Source organism: Idiotropiscis lumnitzeri, chromosome 17 (assembly GCF_059441095.1).
Source record: "Idiotropiscis lumnitzeri isolate Australia: NSW breed Sydney's pygmy pipehorse chromosome 17, RoL_Ilum_1.0, whole genome shotgun sequence".
NCBI lineage: Eukaryota > Metazoa > Chordata > Actinopteri > Syngnathiformes > Syngnathidae > Idiotropiscis > Idiotropiscis lumnitzeri.
In genome coordinates this window covers 14,985,607-15,003,827 of record NC_142407.1, presented here as the reverse complement: position 1 = coordinate 15,003,827, position 18,221 = coordinate 14,985,607, and the positions used below count along the sequence as shown (strand labels likewise).

The following is an 18,221-nucleotide window of genomic DNA, read 5'->3' as shown; positions in this document are numbered from 1 at the left end:
CCCAACCTGCCAGGATAACCCAGTCAAAGCTCAGCGCAGGCTGAAATTAAACATTGTGGCTAATTTCACCCGGCAATCTTTTTGTTCTACCTCCACTGAGGACGCTGGCATAAAAGAGGAGCAGTTGGCCAGGCCGTCATCAATCAATGATGTCAATACGGAATCATAATAGATGCTCAAGGCTTCATTAGCCAACAGACAGTCCTCGGCGATATCAAACCCAGCATGTGTGTGCACGTACGTACACTTGAAAATGAAAAGACGCTTTGCAGGCTGAAAGGATACACACACACACACACACACATAACAACGCAGCGCACGCGTTCCGGGTACAAGTAGATATCCAGAAAGGGTGCAATATGGAGCCTGTGAACTGAAGGTTTATAAATCATTGGCTGCCGCAAAGATGGTCCAAAACCGCGGTGTTAAAAAAAAAAAAAAATCATAGTACACTTGGATGAAAGCAGTTAGGTCAAAGATAACCCAACTTGGGTCAAAAATGGACCGATCCACTACTTTAGTCAATTTGACCAAACTTTCTGGGCAGTTATTTTATTATTTTACAAAACGGCCCATTTTTCAAGGTTGTTTACAACAAAGTCGTAGATGAGTAAAGTCAAATTGGGTTATTTTTGACCCAATTGTTTACATGGCTCGACCTCCACTTTAGTACTTAACAAAACCGTCCAAAATGGCAAAAATCTTCAGCCTGCCCTAATTCTTCACCTTCAACTCAATCTGCTCAGTCAAAGCAACGAGCCCAACCTTGGGTAGGAGTAACCCAACCGTCTCCAAATCCAGTGACCCACAAACAAGCCAGCATTTCTTTAGCGTGTAAAAAAGTTTGAGGTGTACCAAAGGCAAATTGGATGAAATTGGAAGTCTCTTACCTGAGTTCCTCAGCTTGCGGTTGCGGAAGACGCTGACGATGACCAGCAGGTTGCCCAGCACGTCCACGACGGTGGTGAAGATGAGCACGCTGGCCAGGATGCCGATGACCCAGGCGGGCCGCCCGCCCGCCTCTGAGCCGCCACCGCTGGCACCGGTCAGGGCTCGTGACTCCTCCGAGCGGTTGTGGAGGAGCGCCAGCGTGTCGGGCATCACGTCCCGCCGAGCATCGCCGCGCCTCCTCCACCGGCTTCTGCTTCTTCTTCTTCTGCTGCTGCTTTTGCTTGTTGTTCTTGCCGAGACGCTTGATCGGCAGAGGGAGGTGCTCACGTGCGACCTACATAAAGTTACACCAGTCTTTTGTTCACTCAAAGTCATTCATGCACAGCACTCCTGCTTCTCCACCAACACCTCCTCCTGAGCTGGACTGCTCACGTGTATTTGTTTTTTTTTTTTAGGTGGGGGTCTCCCGCTCTTTCCTTGCTCTCTTGCGTCTTAAAAAAAAAAGCAGCAGCACAAAAAGGGGATGTCTGCTCTAAGCCGTTGTGACGCCTCGGCAGAAAGGTGGCAATGTGCTCAGCATCCCGGAGGAACGCCCGTCTGAGCCCGAACGCATGGCAGTGGCAGCCGTCCTCACTCTCTGTCTCCGGCACGCGCACATGCACGCTCCCCCTGGTGAGGAGCGCATGGAGACACCCCGCGAGTAACACATCACCGCCTCCCACGCGCCTTTATAGCTTGATGCGCGCGGTCTCTCTCTCTCTCTCTCTCTCTCTCTCTCTCTCTCTCACTCTCGGGATGCCGAGCAATGCGTGCCAAGCATCAGCAACCCATGGCACAACACAATATTTGGAAGGAAAATTGTTCGGTTTTTTTCCACTTAAGACTTGGGTTTTGTCCTCCGATAAGTAAGGTTGCCCTCTAAGGTAAAAACTGTTTTTTTTCGAAATTGTCTTCTTTTGTTATAGTCAAATATTTATATTTCTAGCCCAGATATTTTGAAGCAGAGTGAGACAAGGAGAGAGAGAGAGAGAGAGAGAGAGAGAGAGAGATGAAAAATTTGTATTTTATAACATAATTTGACAAAATAATTTGAGAAACCTTTTTTTCCCCTCAAAATTATTTTGACAAAATTCACAAAAAATATTTTTAAACTCACAATGTGTTGACCCCCCCAAAAAAGAGAGAGTTAGATATCTTTCAACAAATTAAAAACTGCCAAAAATATTTGGGGGACGAAAACAAGTAGCATATTTCAAGGGAGAAAGGTCATATTTTTGTTTTCAACAGTCGCAAAAACATGAATGCATCTCAGCACTCTGATGCCCATAAAAATATTCACATTACTATCAGATTTTTTTTCTGACCAAAATATTTTGAGGGAAAAAATCTATTAAATTAAAAAAAAAAATCTGGCTGAAGAAATTTAGTTTTTAGAAATACGTACTTTTTTTCAAAAGGTGTTTTTGTTTTTTGTAGTAAAAGGTAAAAAAAAAAAAAATTTTGTGCCAGAAAAGTGGCGGCATGCACGGTGCGCGGAACACCAACACCCCCCCTCCTCCCACGTGCTTTGAAATGCTTCTGCTTCCACTCTCACTTTCGCTCTCAGTGTGCCGAGCAAGGCGTGCAAAACATCAGCAACGCATAGAAGCACACTGACGCCATTCATTCACCTTTTTCCACTCAAACCACTTGACGCTAATTGCGTTCATGCTGACGAGTGTTGTTGCTATGTTCTCTAATGTGTTTTTCTTGTGTAATAAATAATAGCAACATGTTCAAACACCCCATCATAGCTTACATTTCTAAATGCAATGGGAACATTACTGTATTCCGGAAACATGGAGAATTCATCAAATGAAGTCTTCAGAAATATATATATATATATATATATATATATATATATATATATATATATATATAAAAACATTTTTTGGGGGGGGGTCTGTCGCAAGCGTGCTGTCTCACTCATCATTGTCATTACGCAAACGCTCAGTCGGGGCGGACAAATCGCACCATCAAGAACGCCATTGATCCGCGGACCCTTAGGACGCACATGCAATTATTCAGCATCGCATAGATGGATTTCTTTTTTTGTGGCGTCTCGCGTCTTTGTGTGCGTCTGACACCGAGGGGGAAGCTTTCATCTGCCGTGGGCTGACTGTCGGACGGCCAATAACGCCGGCCTCAATGTGTCATGGCTCAAAATTTGGATGACAAGGGGCGTGGGGGTGGGGGGGGGGAGTTTTGTATATCCAGAAGACGTGACAGTCACCCAGTAGGATTAAATTGCCAGAAGTCATAAGTGGAATCAATTGATGAATTGTTATTTATCTCAGTTGGTTTCTTTTGAATGTTATTTATCATCTTTCATGAACTACTGATTGCATTCGACACATATTGGACTTGGGCCACTTTTGCACAAAATCTTCATTTTCTAATCCCTAATCTGTTTTATTTATTTACTTTGTTTTTTTTTTGTTTTCAGGCAACCTAGATGAAACTTGACTGGGATCCAAACCTATGATAAGACTCATCATCTGACAGACAACCACACACGCACGCGCACACGCACACGCACACACGGCATGCCTCGCTGCAGCTGATTACGCTGTTGAAATTAAAGCAAGGTTGAATAATACATGAGTGGCAGTTGCGTGAGATGCTGTTTGTGTCCGTTCCAGCTGTGTGTGTGTGTTTGAGCGCGCGGCAGGCAGATGTCGGCCACACAGTTTAGGCTGCGCCCTATGCATGTTTGACATCACAATACATCGTGGAATAAATCGGTCGAGCGTGAGCAGGAGAGCTGCTCCTAATATTTGGACCCGAAAAGACATCTATACATAGACAAATGTTTTGTCCGAGTACGAAGAATTAAACATTTCTGTTCGTCATCAACGTGTCGTCGGATGTCATGAGGTGTACTTAATCAAGTGGCCCGTCACAATGAGGTGCTGGTGTATCCATATCGAAACACAGCGACCTGAAATCAACAGAATATTTTTTCAACACGGCCGGGCCGGAGAGATATCAGCCAAGTGTGAAGGGCCGTACGATCCATTTATCAGATAGACAGCAAAGCTCAGCTGCCATTTGCCTTCCTGCCCTGTAAAAATGGAAGCGCTTCGGATTGTTGAGCCGTGGCGGAAGTCTCGTGCGAGGTGACGGGCAGTCATAGATGACAAACATGAGTTGCACACGGTGCACACAATTTATTCACAGTGATAAAAAGACGGCCTTAAATCGGAGGCAGCGCATTTGTGCGCGTGCGTGTGCGCGTGTGCGCGCGTGCGTGCGGTCTTGAAAGTGTCTTCTTTTAATTATCTTTCCCTTTGATGCTCGCGCTGCTCGGCCGCCAAACGACCTCCTTATAAAATAAATAATTGGCGAGTAATGAAATGATTAAACAAAGACAGCGTTAATCTTAATAACATCTCTGAGGCGCTTCATCAGTCCTTTCCCCGCAAAAACAAGAGGCGCTAACAAGACGAGAGATGGTGTCCTTTTTGGGGTTTTTTTTTTGGGTTGCGCCGTGTCTAAAGACTGGCCGGATCACTTGAATCCATCCCAACCTGTGGCGGGTTCTGACCCGGTGGAGGTTCTGTTGGTCCTCGTGGCCCTCCTGGCTCGTAGCGACACCAAGTTCAACAATCTCTCAAGCTCGTCTCCAGAACCGGTCATGGCGCCAGAGCCCAGATTTCCGCCACCTCCCTCCCTCGTTCCGGAGGCCCAGGCCCGCAAAGGGGGCAGGAGCTGGGCCGGGTGTAAACTGAGGCCTGGTGGGCTGGACGGGTAGCCATCATAGGCTTCCCGGGTCGGGGGCAGGGTGTCGTAGAGACTCTCAGAGTCTTCACTGAGATCCGAGTCCCGTCGGGGCTCCCGGTACTCCTCGTAGACGGGCGATTCCTCGCTGCTCCGCTGCCGCCCTTCCCCGTCCAGCCACCTTTTCCTCTGCCACTCACCCGTCTGGTTCTTCTCCCACTGGAAAGTCCGCCTTACCTCCGGCAACGGCTCTCGGTTCTGGACCTGTATCGGGTAGTCCAGCTGCAGGGATCGGGTGCTGCCGCCCCGCCGAATGTTTTGCTGAGCGTCGCTCAGGTCGTTGTGAGATCCCACCTCGGGGAGACGCAGGCGGGAGGGCGAGAACCAGCTGGAAGTGCGCCTGCACGAGTCCCAGAGGTAGGCTGCACACACACAAACACACTTTTACAACAGAACCAAGCTCAGAGAAACTTTCGGACCCTGACTTTTAGGTGCGGGAACTTGCTGACGATTTTTCTTGGATCTGGAGGTAGTATCGAAATTAGTGCGACGCTGCGTTTGTGTGAAGACATTCGCCGTTGGTGGCGTGAAGTGAAGCGACTGACACTTGCTGCTCGTGTGTTGCAAGCAATTATCTTGTTGGCAGTAAAAGAGGGCGTACATCTCGGCGAGAAAGAATGGACTAATTTCTCACATTTGCCCTGGAGCGAAAGTCGCCCTCGTAATGAACGAGTATGAGGACGATGAAGAGGATGCATGCTCACGACGAGGATTATCATCAAAGACGCCTCGCGACAAAACAAGTCAAGACTCGTTTCCTCTGTCATCTTTCAAGTTGAACGCCCTCGAAGTCGCTTTTTCTTTCTTTTGTTTGCACCGGCGTGGGGAAAAAAAGGCTCGGGGGAATGCGCCGTGAGGAGAAGTGGCATCGGTTGCTAGGGAACAAGACATAAAAGTCAATAACCAACGTCTCGGCTCGGGCCATCGCGCCTTCCCTGAACCTGACGGCAGAATTCACGCGGTTGACTTTATAAAATATGTCGTCTCATTCGTTCACAGATGCTTGAAATTTAGACCGGCCCCTTTCACGCCATTTTCACCTGTTCTGCCAACGGCGCAAAGTCTCGGACGGTCCGGAATGCTGGAGTGGTTTCAAAGGTCGTTCGAGAGCCACGATGTCGGGAACGTAACGCAACGGATTTTGACACGCCTGAGTAGCCAAATGCCTCCGGTGAACTTGACGACATTTCACCCGCCGTCTTCCTCCAACGCCAAGCGCTCCAATCTTCTGCGATGCCCGGACTGCATTGTCAAGTGGAATAGTTCTGCTGCCCACAGCAAAGGACGTCAAGAATCTTTTCAAAGTTAATAACGGCTCGGCCAGTTTCTCAATCCGAAGAATGCAGCGTACCATCTCGTCACGTGCCAAGTACGCGAGGATGTTCTTCCTCACGACGCAAGTCTCTTTGTAAACTTCTCAACTCCACCCACCGAGCGTCCTAACGACCGCTGCCCGCCTGCCTACCAAACTTCACGTCAACATATCTACCTGCAAACCGATTTGCCTTTACACCTCCGTAAACATGAACAGTAGCAATCAAGGACAACTTCTTAGACAAGCGCGACCGTGCGGGATGATCAACATGACACTTACCGGGACTGTGCTGCCACTGCTCCTCGTCCATGTTGGAAACTACAAACAAAAATAAAGAAATACATTGAAAAGAGCGAGAGCGAGAGAGTAGGACGTGTCATGTTCTCCTACCTTCACTTTCAATGTGGTCCACTGTGTCGTTGACGAGCCGGATGACCGTCACGATGGAGGCTGCGTGCGTACAAGCGCACACACAATGTTACAACAACGACGCTGACTGTGATACTGTGTGCGTGTGCAGGTGTTAAGGACGCAGGATTGCGTTTATACGCCTGCGTGTGTGCGCACGTTCTAGAAAAGGTTGTCAGCTGTGCTCGAGTCATTCGAGAGGAAACACGCTCACATGTGGTTGGCGTGTGAGCGTGCGTAGCAGGAGGAGGATCGATGCGATTGTGTTTTTGGGGCAGAAAAAAAAAATGATTTTATTGTTGCCTTGTAATTCTCGTTTTTGTTGTTGTTGCGCCTCCAAGTGCTAATCATCTCCTTCACCACTTCATGACGCTTGCGTAAAAAGCCTACCACTTGTTTAAAATCATAAACTTGCATCGTTGCCGACGTACCGTTGTCATCGAAGGACTCTGACGTGTACGAGCTGAGCTCCTCTGGCGTGGAACCTGATGAGAGACCAATCGCGTTGCTCTGCACAGGTGGCGACCGCTTACCTGGGCGCACACACACGCACACACACACGCACACACACGCCAAATTAGCCTTTGTTAGAATGGAAGTTTGACTCCGGTTGACATGTGCCTCGACGGCAGCCTTTGCTCTCCGCAACAACCCACCACGCTCTGACGCCTCCCGACGGGTGTGTGCGTGTATGCGTGTGTGTTTATGAGAATACACAAACACCCCCCGCCCCCCCCCCCCTTCTCCAAAGCGCCCCTCAGGAGACCCAGGCAGGCTGTCAATCAACAAAAGGAGAGCAGCCACTGGGCAGCTTGCGTGTGTGCGGCACACACACGAGGTTTCAAGCCTGAGTTGGGGTTGCAAACTCGGGTATTGGGATGTCTCCTTGGTTTCGGGTTTGAAAAAAGGGTTTGGATTTCAAAGTAGGGTTTCAGGTCAGGGTTAGGGTTTCAAGTTACAAATTGAATCCTGGATTAGGGTTTCAATCAATTTAAAAAAAAGGATTGAAGTTTATTTCTTTAGGGTTATGATTTCAAAGTAGGGTTTGAGGTCAGGGTTCAAGTTTCAAACGAGGGTCGCTGGTTGGGTTCGGGTTGTAACGTATGGCTTGGATTGAAGGTCGAGAAGAATTCATGCAAGTGCTCATGTGTTCCGTGTTGCTGCTACGAAATTATTCATCATATGCTAATGAATTAATTATTCAGCAGGCCACGTAAACGACCGATTGGCCGGCTCGCTCGCTCGCCTCAGCCGTCTTCGAGAGGGCGACGCTACGTTGGCTGGCTGCCGCCAAGCTCGGCGCTAATGACGACGTGCGGCGGCTAACGAGGGTGTTTGTTCCGCCGCCTCAGTCAGGCGCTAATTAGGCGATTTTCCTCTGCGGAGGGGGAGCGCAGCGCCCCGGTGAGGACATCCTGATCCCTGCGGAGGAAATCGATGACGACCGGCACGAAGCGGTCGATAAAAACAAACGCTTCCGATTCGATTCACTTCTCGCAACAAACAATACGGGATTGGGAGCGGCGTTTTTTTAAAAAAAAAAAGATTCATTCATCAATAAAAAAAACTAACAAATAATCGCTTAGTAAAATAATCGTTCTAAAATTGAAAAATAAGGAGCTAATCCGTGTGAATCGGCACCTTAAAACCTTAATCAGACCACAGCTAACGATGACGTTTCAAAGGTTTTCAAGCTATGGGTCGGGTTTCAAAGTTGGGTTGCAAGCCTTTGTTCAGGTTACAAGCAAGAGTTTAAAGCCTGAATTAGGTTTTGAAGATGGTGTAATGGCTTCAAGCCTGGGGTCCGTATTAAAGGTCGGGTTTTAACTGGTTTGGGTTTTAAAATCGACCACATGGCTCCCATTTTGAAAGTGATGAGTCACCGTCCACCAAGAAACAGACAGCATTCCGATCTGGCTCCGCCCTCTCGCCGCCGTAACCGCCATTCTAGGCCAAAAGGAAGAGGGCCGAAAAGTGTTCGCGCTCAGTCTTTTAGGATTTCTTTTCCAAGCTGGAGCACTTTGTGTCCAAAGTAGGACAAAGTTAAAAACTCCAATATTATTCATCCGATTTATTATTCAGATTTATTCATCATATGTGTTCATTAGAATTGACAATGAAAAAGTTTGAAAAAGTCGATCGAGGTCAGCTGGGAAGTAATCCGACTCGGCAGCAACCATGCCGACGCACGGTTCTTTGAAAGCTTCAATCTTGTTTGAAATTCAAACCGAGGCTTGAAAGCCGAATTTGAAACCTTACCCTGGTTTGGAATCCGAATTTGAAGCCCTAACTCAGGACCATGGCTTGATGCCCTACTTTGAAACCCTTGCCCTTGTTTAAAACCTGAATCATTTGGAAGCCTTAAAGCCTCTATTTTGAACCCTACCTCAGGCTTAAAACCCTACTTTACTGGCTCTATCCCTCATTTGAAACTATAACCGCAGCTTGAATAAATTTGCCCCCCCGTACGTGCCGCGTGCAGTCTGACCATCGCTGGTGTCCGTCCGCTCCATCTCTAAGGCTCGATGACTCCACTCATCTTCGCGTTCGTCCCGACGCCTGACTTCCGCCGGCGCGTCGGCGTCCCCGCCATCCCAGGACACTTTGTGAGGGGGGCTGTACTGGTTTAGGCGGCGGCAGGGCGACGGCGGCGGCAGGTTGGTGGGCGCCACACTGCACACGGCGACGCCCCGACGGTTGCCGCGCACGTTGGACGTGTCAGACAGGAAGCTGCTAAGCTGTGACTGAAAGACCGCAAAAAAAAAATAAAATTGAGCAAATGTTGCGCATCTGATGATGAAATGGACAACAGGAGGATAGATATGGAGGCGGTCTGTTGGAAGAGGATTGCATGGATCGAAAATGAAACGACCGATGGAGATTGCTGAGAGTTGGTTGAACGGATGGAGTTGGATGACTGACCCTGCTTCCATCCATGTTCCTGCCATGTCTCCCCCCCATCAGCGGCGAGTGCGCGTTGGGTCTCACCACCACCTCGCCGCCGTCGCCTCTGCCGATGACGCCCGCCTTCCCCGGCGAGCCTGACACGCGCACCGCCTTGAACTCGATCCCCTCTGCGCCCACGCCCGTCTTGCGCAGCATGTAGCTGGTCTCCGTGATGGCCGACACCGTCGTGACGCCAGCGACGCCGCCGGGCACCGCCGCCGAGTCCTTCCGGAACGGGATCTTCTTGCGGAAGATAACGAAGAGGATGAGGAGCAGGACGATGACGAAGGACAGGACGCCGATGCCGATGATCTCGCCGGGACCAACGTATGACAGCGGCTCCGCCTAGGACACGTCCAGACGCGTTCATGACGATTGCGACAGATGATTGACATCTGTTACAAATCTTCAGATACGAATTGTAGTTGACACCAAATTACAATGAGCGGTTGCTCCTATCGTCCACATAAAATATGACATGAAAATGTTTAAAAATGTACACGCTACGTTTTGCACCTGTGTGTCGTTGTCACCCGCCTCGTTGCAGAGCGCGTCCTCGTATCCGGTCGTGCAATTGCAGTAGAAGGATCCCGGCGTGTTGACGCACTCTCCGTCGACGCCGCAGTTGGCCTGCTCGCACTCGTCCACGTCCTCATCGCATCTGGAAAATCAACAATCTTTTTTAGCAAAGAATTTTGCAGGGGTAGAACTAGTTCTCCTTTCCTACATGTGAGGTCATAACAGGAAGTAAACCCCCTCCGTCACAGGTTCTGGGTTTCGCACTTTGTGTATTTTCGATTTTAGTGAGATTTAGATTTGGCCGCATTGCTTGGTATTAGGCGCAAATATTAAGTCAGTCTCAAGTCTTGACGTTGACGTTTCAAACAAGATCCAAGTTCCTGCTGTACAAATCAAGCAATTCGAGTTCCCAAACAGTGTCGCCCACTTTTTAAAAAAAAAAAGGCAAAGGGAAATTCCTTTCAAGCAGCGAGGGAGGGTATAAATATACGCCAATATCGTACGCTGAGGAGATTCCAACTCTATCAAGGGTGTCTTTCATTTAACGATAATGGCGTGTGCTTTGTAAATGAATTCAAGTTTAAGACACTTTTAGCGGGGGCGTGCTCGGCAGCGCAGCGCCCGACCGCCTGCCGACGCGCGTGCACACTCCCGCTTTGAAATGTGGGCCCCCTGCCGTCAGGCCCCCCAGCGAGACTCAGCCGTTTTCTCCTCATTTGTGATGACTTGCATCACGCGCGCACTCTGGTGTCTTCATTCTCATTAGCAAAGCATGCAGCTTCTTCTTCTTCTTCTTTAGGATTACGATATTTGGTTGCGCTACACGACGTGGAGCAACACTTGGAAATGTCATCACGCTGAATAATATCTGCTGAGTGAGCGTTTACGCCTGATTATTATGCACTGGCAACAAGCGGCAGCCTCAAAACAATTACAATTTGCTTTGAAAAATGCTTCATAACACATTTAACTCTTTGCACTCACTAAATTCTATTTGCAGTTCATGTTACGGGATATCTACATTTATTTTTTTAATTATTTAATGTATTCCATGCATATCATCAATCATGGATACAAAAAATAACCGCAATAGTTTTTCATAGAATTGTGATCATGTTTATTTGAAGTTTTTGGCACTCAAATAATTCAAACTGGTATATGGTGACTGTATATAATTGTATTTTTATATTATTTGTTGTGGATTTGTTTTCGTTTTTTTGATTTTATTTTTATTATAAATTTACAAGAACTAATACAATTATCATTTGTGGGACAAATCATACAGTTAATGTGATTGCACGCTGGTCATTTTTAAGTCAAACCTCAGGTCTCTCCAAACAAACGAGTAAAAGGAGTGCTGCTGCCCTCCTGTGGCGACTTTTGGTAGTACCAGTCACACACCGAGTAGGAAGCAAGACACGCTACCGCTCCATTAAGACCCAAAAGCTGTTTGATCTTACATAAGCCCCCTCAGTCCCGGTGGGCATCCGCAGACGAACCCGCCGCCGCCGCCGCCATCTACGGCCAGGCATTCGCCACCAGCCTGGCAGGGGTTTGGTGTGCAGGGTGTCACTGGGCTCTCACAGCGCCCCCCGGTGAAGCTAGATGAGCAAGTGCACCCAAAGCCTGTCAAGAGGCAAAATTCCAAGCGTCATAGCAATATCTGTGTAAAGACATACGGCACTTTCCTGCTTTGCTGAGTTCTGTTTTAAACGAAACCAAACAGCTGAATCTCACCTCCCAAGGGCAGGCTGGTGCACATGGCTCCGTTGAGACAGGGGGCGCTGACACACGGGTCCGGGTAGAGGACGCAGCCCAGCTCCACCTCGCTCAGCCCAGCAATCTCGGCGTAGCGACTGCGCTTATGCTGCAGCGGCAGCTCTCTGCCATTGAGTGTCAGTTGGCCAAGGCACCCCTGGAAGCCATCTTGGGCCCTTGCTCCTTGGCCGCCCGCCGCCGGGGACCTCACCTGCGCCCCGAAAAAGAAGGAGGAATCCGGCGCGACGGGCCAAAGGCGGACAGGGGCTCGGGCGGCTCGCCGGCGCTCCACGTAGCTGTCGTCCAATGACAAGAGGGTGTAGTTGCTGGTCAGCTCCAAGGCCACGGCGTGCCACAGCCCGTCATTGATCTGACGCCCAGAGATTCCCATAATGCCGAGTGTGTTATCACAGTCCAGCTGGAACCAGAGGCGGCCGCCCTCGATCTAGAACAGAAGGATTCAAATTCAATAAAAAAAGTGTCTAAAGAGCCAAGTCAAGAATCGAGTCAAGCACAAGTGATCGTATTGAGAACATGTCAAAAAGTTTAGAATCAAGTCAAGACAAGAAACAAATCAAAGACCGGTCAAACAAGCAAAAAGTAGTGAAGCAAAAGTCGAGAATCGAGTGAAAAAACAGTCAACGGCAACGTCATTTGCCTTGCACACTTCGATGTTCACCTTGAGCATGGTGCATGGGTTGACTCGCGTGAACATGATGACTCCCCTCGTCTGCAGCGTGCGGACGCTCAGGCTCAGCTTCATCTCGCCGTTCTGACCGCTCTCAGTCACTTTGTACTTGATGTAGCCATTACCAGAAAAGCTCAGAGAGCTTTGACCTGCGCGGGAGGGCAGAAAACACAGAAATCCTGAGAGGACATTTGCGTTTTATTCGAAATCAAGAATCAAGGCAAGAGCCTGAGACAAGATCTCGGTCTCAAATCAAGTCAAGAACCAAATGAAGAACGAGGCTACAAATGTCCGACCTTTGCGACATGTGTGACCTGATTCGTTTCTGTGCAAGAAATCCTAAAAGACTCTACCAGCACACGTGTCCAGTCGCTCAGGCAAACACTGGCAGACAGATGGCGCCGTCGGGCCGGAGCGAACGCACTGCATGTCAGCAGGACACGACTGACCTTCACAAAGCTCCACGGGAGCGGGGCATGCCCCACCTGCTGAACATGAACAAATCACATAGCCGACGAACATCAGGTACCCGAAATGAAGAAAAAAAAAAAAACCTCACGGGGGCAGGTGCAGGTCTCAATGCGTCGGAACGGCAGCGACACCAGGCTGACCCGCTCCGTGGTGTAGGTCAGCAGCGAGCCGGCCTCTATGGCGAGCGTCTGCTCACATGCCCCATCGCCACACGCCAGCTCCCCGGAGCAGACCCCGCCCACCGCCACCGCTCCAGCCAGGACCCCTCGGAGCTGCCCCCTCGCCTCCCGAAGCTTGGCGGCCACCTCCTGGGGCGTGTAGAAGCCCCCCATCCGCCCACCACCGCCGCGGGACATCTCCGGCCTCTCGATGGCCATGAGGAGGTCTACGTCAGACGTCCCCTCCACCGGCTGCGCGCCCAGGATGTGGAGCGGGTCCTGTTGTCCCGCCGACCATTTCCAGCCGGCGAGCGCCCGCAACGTCAGCCGGATCTGGTTGAGGTAGCGGCCGAGCAGGTCCTCGGGAGACAGGGAGCGGAACCTCAGGGCGACGGCACTGCGCAGCAACACATCCGTCACCTGTTCCACCCGGACCGAGATGTCGGCAATCACGGCAAAGCGCCCGTCGCTCACGGTGGCGTTCATCTGATACCTGAGAAAAAAAAAAATTGTCTTCACTTGTTTTGACCAAGTTCAAAGTGCATTTTTAAGTTTTGTTTACCTGCCCGGCTCTAATCCCGGCAGAGCCGTCACGCTTCCGTCCTGTCTGTTGATGCTAAACATGCTCTTATCCCGCGGCCGATGGGTGTAGGACAGCGCGTCGTTGGGGTCGCGGTCTGTGGCGTGGATGCGACCAATCACGCCACCCTGGAAGGCGTCGGACGCCGTCACCACGAAGATTTCCAGCGGCGAGACGGCCGGCTTGTACTGACTGTTCCCGATGACCCGAAGAAACACCCACGAGGACGAGACCAGAGGAGGCCGGCCAGAGTCGCTCACCTGCCGGACCAAAGGACATTCTCCTGATGGATTATGACGGAATCCTTGGGAAAACTAAGCCTCATAGGTGGTCTCTGGACCGAAAACGTTTGATGACTCCAGCAATAATGCATCCAGTTTGTTCTTTCGATTACTTAATGGTTCCGATTTTAGAGGGCTAGACAAGGCATAATACGCAAAAAAAACAAAAAAAAAATGTAAAATAATCCCGACCTGGACCTCCAGGGTGAACTCCCGAGGAGACTCCGGGCTGAACTCGCGGTTGGACCTCAGAGTGCCCGTCTGGTCCAGCATGAAGAAACCGCCCTCGTTGCCAGAAACGAGGCCGAACTCAAAGGGCGGTCCGTTCCTGGGGGAGTCTTTGTCGCTGACGGAAAGACGCAGCAGGATGCTGCCAGAAGCTTGGCTCAGCTGTTAAGTTGCAAAAAAACAAAACAAAGATTAGTCGTGGCAAGTAAAGCAAAACAAAAACTAAATATTTATTTTTCACTTCACGTTTTACTTTTACTCTGTACATAAAGAAAAGTGACATTTACAATCTGCTCCACAACTCTCGTGGTCGTTTTACGGATTTAGCGAGTGCCTAAAATAGCAACGAGGCACTAAAGTGAGTGACGGGAGCGTTGACCTGAACCGCCGCGGTGGCGTTGGGCGGGGTGAAGACTGGTTGGTTGTCATTAACGTCGGCGACGTCCACATTGACGGCGACGGCCGAGGACATGGCGGGCGAGCCGCTGTCGAAGGCCTGCACTGACAGAGCGTAGCGGGACACCTGCACGGGGGCGAGAGCGAGCGCATCGTTATGCGTGAGACGATGCGGCCGACACGCTTCGTTTACGGCCGCATAATGCGAGTGCTCGCTGACCTTGCGCTGACTCAGAAAACGACTATTGATTTCCTCGTGAGTTCTTTTGTGCTTAAATGTGCGTCCGGAAGATGCTTCGACACAGACCGGCAATCCAGACAAATCGGAGCATTTACCTGAAGCCAGCAAAGGCCCAATTATCGGAGTCCCTGAAGATGATCCTGAGGTGTGCGGCGAGTGATTTTCTCTCCCTTACTAAGTCTCGAAATAATTTGCAGAGGGCGTTATCGTGCGCTGTGAGTTGTGTTAAGTCGTTTTTAGAGATAATCTTGAGTGATTATCCAATGTTATTGCATTTTTGCCCCCCCCCCCACCCCAAACACCATGCAGAAACATGAGCTCTTGTTTCCCGTCACATGTGTGGTCTCTCACTTTTTAAATGCTCAAAATGTGTTGAGTCAGCTTTACCAGTTCACGGTCCAGACGCTTATTGACTTTAAGCAGCCCTGTCACCGGATCAATCCAGAAGTGGTTGCTCCGGTCGCCTGTCAGGATGGAGTAGGTGATGCGTCCGTTAACTTGACTGTCCAGGTCCTCTGCTAGCACCTTAGACAAACACACGTCGGTTTAGCAATGGCGATTTCCAGCCAAAGCGGCCACGAACGAACCCGTCGGACTACCCTGGTTATGGATTGGCCGACCGGCGCGTCCTCGCTGACGAGGACGTTGTAGACATCCTGGTTGAAAACCGGGGCGTTGTCGTTGACATCCATCAGTTGTATGGTGACCATGGTAGCGGCGCTGAGAGGCGGCTTGCCGCCGTCCCAGGCCTCCACCGTCAAGTAGTAGTCCTTGCAAACCTCAAAGTCCAAATCGTCAATCACCGAGATGGAGCCTAGGAGTCATGGGGAGAATGAGTTGCTTTGGAGAACACGGGCGGAAAATCATCCAGGCATGGGAACCACATGCGAAGGCCCCAAAAGCAGGTGGTAAGTGATCCCAGAACCCCCACCTAGGTTCCTATCGATAGAAAACTTGGCCATCTCGTTGCCTGAGCGGATCCGGTAGGAGATCTCGGCATTCGGCCCGATGTCGGCGCTGGTGGCTAGCACTCGGAGCACTTCTGTGCCCACCGCAACATCCTCGGGCACGGTGACGGTGTAGTCCCGCCTCTGGAAGACCGGTGCGTTGTCGTTCACGTCCAGGACCAGCACAGTCAGGTCCACCTGACAAAGCAAAATCGCAAGAAGGCAGATGTGAGAAATGTGTATTCTTGGCACAAATGTAATTTTGTTCCACAGCTTTTGCACCAGTGGGCGCCAGAGAGCCACTGGCCCATTAGCTGTCACCTCTCGTCATCTTTCCATCTCGGCGCCTATGTGATAAGCATTGATCTTAATTAAAATCTACATGGCTTGTTATCGTGCCTCCTCACGGCGCATCTTGAGGTGGCCTCCTTTCAATGGGAAAGAAGAACATCGATTTCCTCCGTTAATCAAAATATATATCAAGGCTCGTGTCTGAGCCTTCTCGAAGCCTTATTTAATTTTTTCTTACCAGGTGTCAAAATTCCCCTGAGGTCAACAAGTAAAAACAGGAACATTTTTTGTTCTTGTCTCGCTCATTAAATGAGACAGCCCTCATTCTTGGTCCACGTAGAGCTAGACCAATGGTAAATCTGACTTTCGTTCCCATGACAACCAAGGCCAGTGTCCAAGTGACGTGTCCTTTGTAGCTAATCTGCATCTATGACATGATATGTCTCCTTTCATGCAATTCATTTTTTTTTTTTGGGTCACCAACCTGTGAGAAGAGCGCCCCCTGCAGCCCGGCTTGGTCTGTCGCCCGAACGCGGAGCCGGTATGAGTCTTGGCTCTCTCGGTCCAAGGGTCGCTCCAGGACCACCACCCCGGACACGGGGTCGATGGAGAAGAAGCCGTTGGCCGAGTCCACCAGGGAGTAGACGATGGTCCGGTTGAGGCCTTGGTCCGGGTCGGTGGCCTGAAGTCGCGTGAGTAGCGTGTTGGGCGCGGCGTTCTCATACACGCTGGCCACGTAACGCGAGGACGCGAAGGACGGCGCGTTGTCGTTGATGTCCAGAAGCACCAGAGACACGTCGCAGCGGCAGAAGAGACCGCCGCCGTCCGTGGCTTGGGCGATCAGCTTGTAGGCGGGACGGCTCTCGCGGTCCAAGGGCGCCACGGTGCGAAGCTCGCCTGGAAACACAGACACAAAAGATGAACATCACAGACAATTGAATGTCGAACTTCAACATTAAAGACGATTCAGCAGCCTTGAACAGAACCAAAACATTAATCAACATAATGTCAATTTTGTTCACAACAACAAAGACAATATAGAAACTTCAATAGAAAAAAAAAAGAATTTTAAATGACGGTAATTTACATGCGTTTAACTCATTTAATCCCAGAAATTTTCATGAGATGAAACCCCTCAATTCCAGCGTTTTTGGGGATTTTGACTGATTTTGCGAGGCCAACAGAATATTGTGTTCTAATGCTATAAAAACAAGGAGCTCTGACGTAAAAAAAAAAAAAAGGCTAAAACGTATAAATACGTCTTTGGGAGGGGGGGACTACGTTTTTGAAAACGTATATGTATGTTTTATGGATTGAATGTTAATAGTGTTTGATTAGCCAATCCAATGTTTGCGGTAAAAATGAAAAATAATTTAAAACCTTCAGTTAACCTAACTTGGAATTCTTCTTGCAAAATCAAAGATGCTTTAGAATCTTCAAAGAGGCTAACCTCCAAGCTTTTGTAAATAATCTTCAAAGAAGCGAACGTACACGTTTTCCAAAACATCAAAATAGATTTCGACCGTTGCGAACCTTTGATATACCAAACACAAACTTTTCTTCTGAACATAAAAAGAGTTTTATTTTTTCTGGGATGGCACCATGAGGTCGGTACCTGTGTTGGCATCCATGTAGAAGTCTTCCACGCCGATGCCAAAGAGCGAGTACTGGATCTCGGCGCTGGAGCCCGAGTCGATGTCGGATGCGCCCACCGTCAGTACGCCCTTGTTGGCTGACACATCCTCAGGAAAGGAGGCGCTGTACACCGCCTGCCGCACGCCCGCACACACACACACACACACACACACACACCCCCACGCACGCACATCCATTACCCCAGCTGACAAAAGTCAAGCCAACAAGGTTAAGTGGTCGCCATTGACCGCATCCCAAAATGGCTTCTGCGATGTCCCACTGACAAACAATCTCCGGCCTTTTATTTAGTGGTTTGGTTAACAAACTTTTTAAAACAAATTAAAGGGTAAGATTGTAAGTGAGGAGAGGAAACATCAAATGTGAGAGCCGCAAAATATCCCCCCTGTTTGAAATGAAGCACATTGTTTACACAAATAAATGTCTTTTGGAGCACAAATTGCCCCAGAGGAAGATTTGCATTGCGGGGGAAAAAAAATGCACGGAGGTGAGAACTGATTAAATAACAAATGAATGGGAATCGAGAATGGTCGCTCAGTGGAGCGTAAACTTCCGCCAAGGTCTTCCTATCCTGGCACAAACTCAATCATGCAATGTGAGGAAAAGATGGACATTTTTTTTTCAGCCCAGT

At 49.5% G+C, this 18,221-nt stretch overlaps 2 protein-coding genes across 2 annotated transcripts in view; both read right to left on the bottom strand.

Moving 5' to 3' along the window:
• LOC148320500 (melatonin receptor type 1B-B-like) overlaps positions 1 to 1,607 on the bottom strand; it is a 28,082-nt gene extending 26,475 nt beyond the window's left edge. The window contains exon 1 of the mRNA XM_088279034.1: positions 891 to 1,607. Within this exon, the coding sequence (XP_088135160.1) occupies positions 891 to 1,266 (376 nt within the window). The 5' untranslated portion in view covers positions 1,267 to 1,607. The remainder of the gene's footprint in view (positions 1 to 890) is intronic.
• Positions 1,608 to 3,459: 1,852 nt separating this feature from the next.
• fat3b (FAT atypical cadherin 3b) overlaps positions 3,460 to 18,221 on the bottom strand; it is a 45,280-nt gene continuing 30,518 nt past the window's right edge. Inside the window, exons 32-51 of the mRNA XM_088279628.1 lie at positions 17,553 to 17,706; positions 16,422 to 16,834; positions 15,631 to 15,844; positions 15,299 to 15,513; positions 15,087 to 15,224; positions 14,442 to 14,585; positions 14,027 to 14,224; positions 13,536 to 13,813; positions 12,904 to 13,466; positions 12,698 to 12,829; positions 12,336 to 12,493; positions 11,636 to 12,101; positions 11,359 to 11,524; positions 9,896 to 10,040; positions 9,356 to 9,724; positions 8,922 to 9,177; positions 6,865 to 6,966; positions 6,416 to 6,475; positions 6,305 to 6,343; positions 3,460 to 5,072 (exon numbers count right to left, since the gene is read on the bottom strand). Of these exons, the coding sequence (XP_088135754.1) occupies positions 4,441 to 5,072; positions 6,305 to 6,343; positions 6,416 to 6,475; positions 6,865 to 6,966; positions 8,922 to 9,177; positions 9,356 to 9,724; positions 9,896 to 10,040; positions 11,359 to 11,524; positions 11,636 to 12,101; positions 12,336 to 12,493; positions 12,698 to 12,829; positions 12,904 to 13,466; positions 13,536 to 13,813; positions 14,027 to 14,224; positions 14,442 to 14,585; positions 15,087 to 15,224; positions 15,299 to 15,513; positions 15,631 to 15,844; positions 16,422 to 16,834; positions 17,553 to 17,706 (4,842 nt within the window). The 3' untranslated portion in view covers positions 3,460 to 4,440. The remainder of the gene's footprint in view (positions 5,073 to 6,304; positions 6,344 to 6,415; positions 6,476 to 6,864; positions 6,967 to 8,921; positions 9,178 to 9,355; positions 9,725 to 9,895; positions 10,041 to 11,358; positions 11,525 to 11,635; positions 12,102 to 12,335; positions 12,494 to 12,697; positions 12,830 to 12,903; positions 13,467 to 13,535; positions 13,814 to 14,026; positions 14,225 to 14,441; positions 14,586 to 15,086; positions 15,225 to 15,298; positions 15,514 to 15,630; positions 15,845 to 16,421; positions 16,835 to 17,552; positions 17,707 to 18,221) is intronic.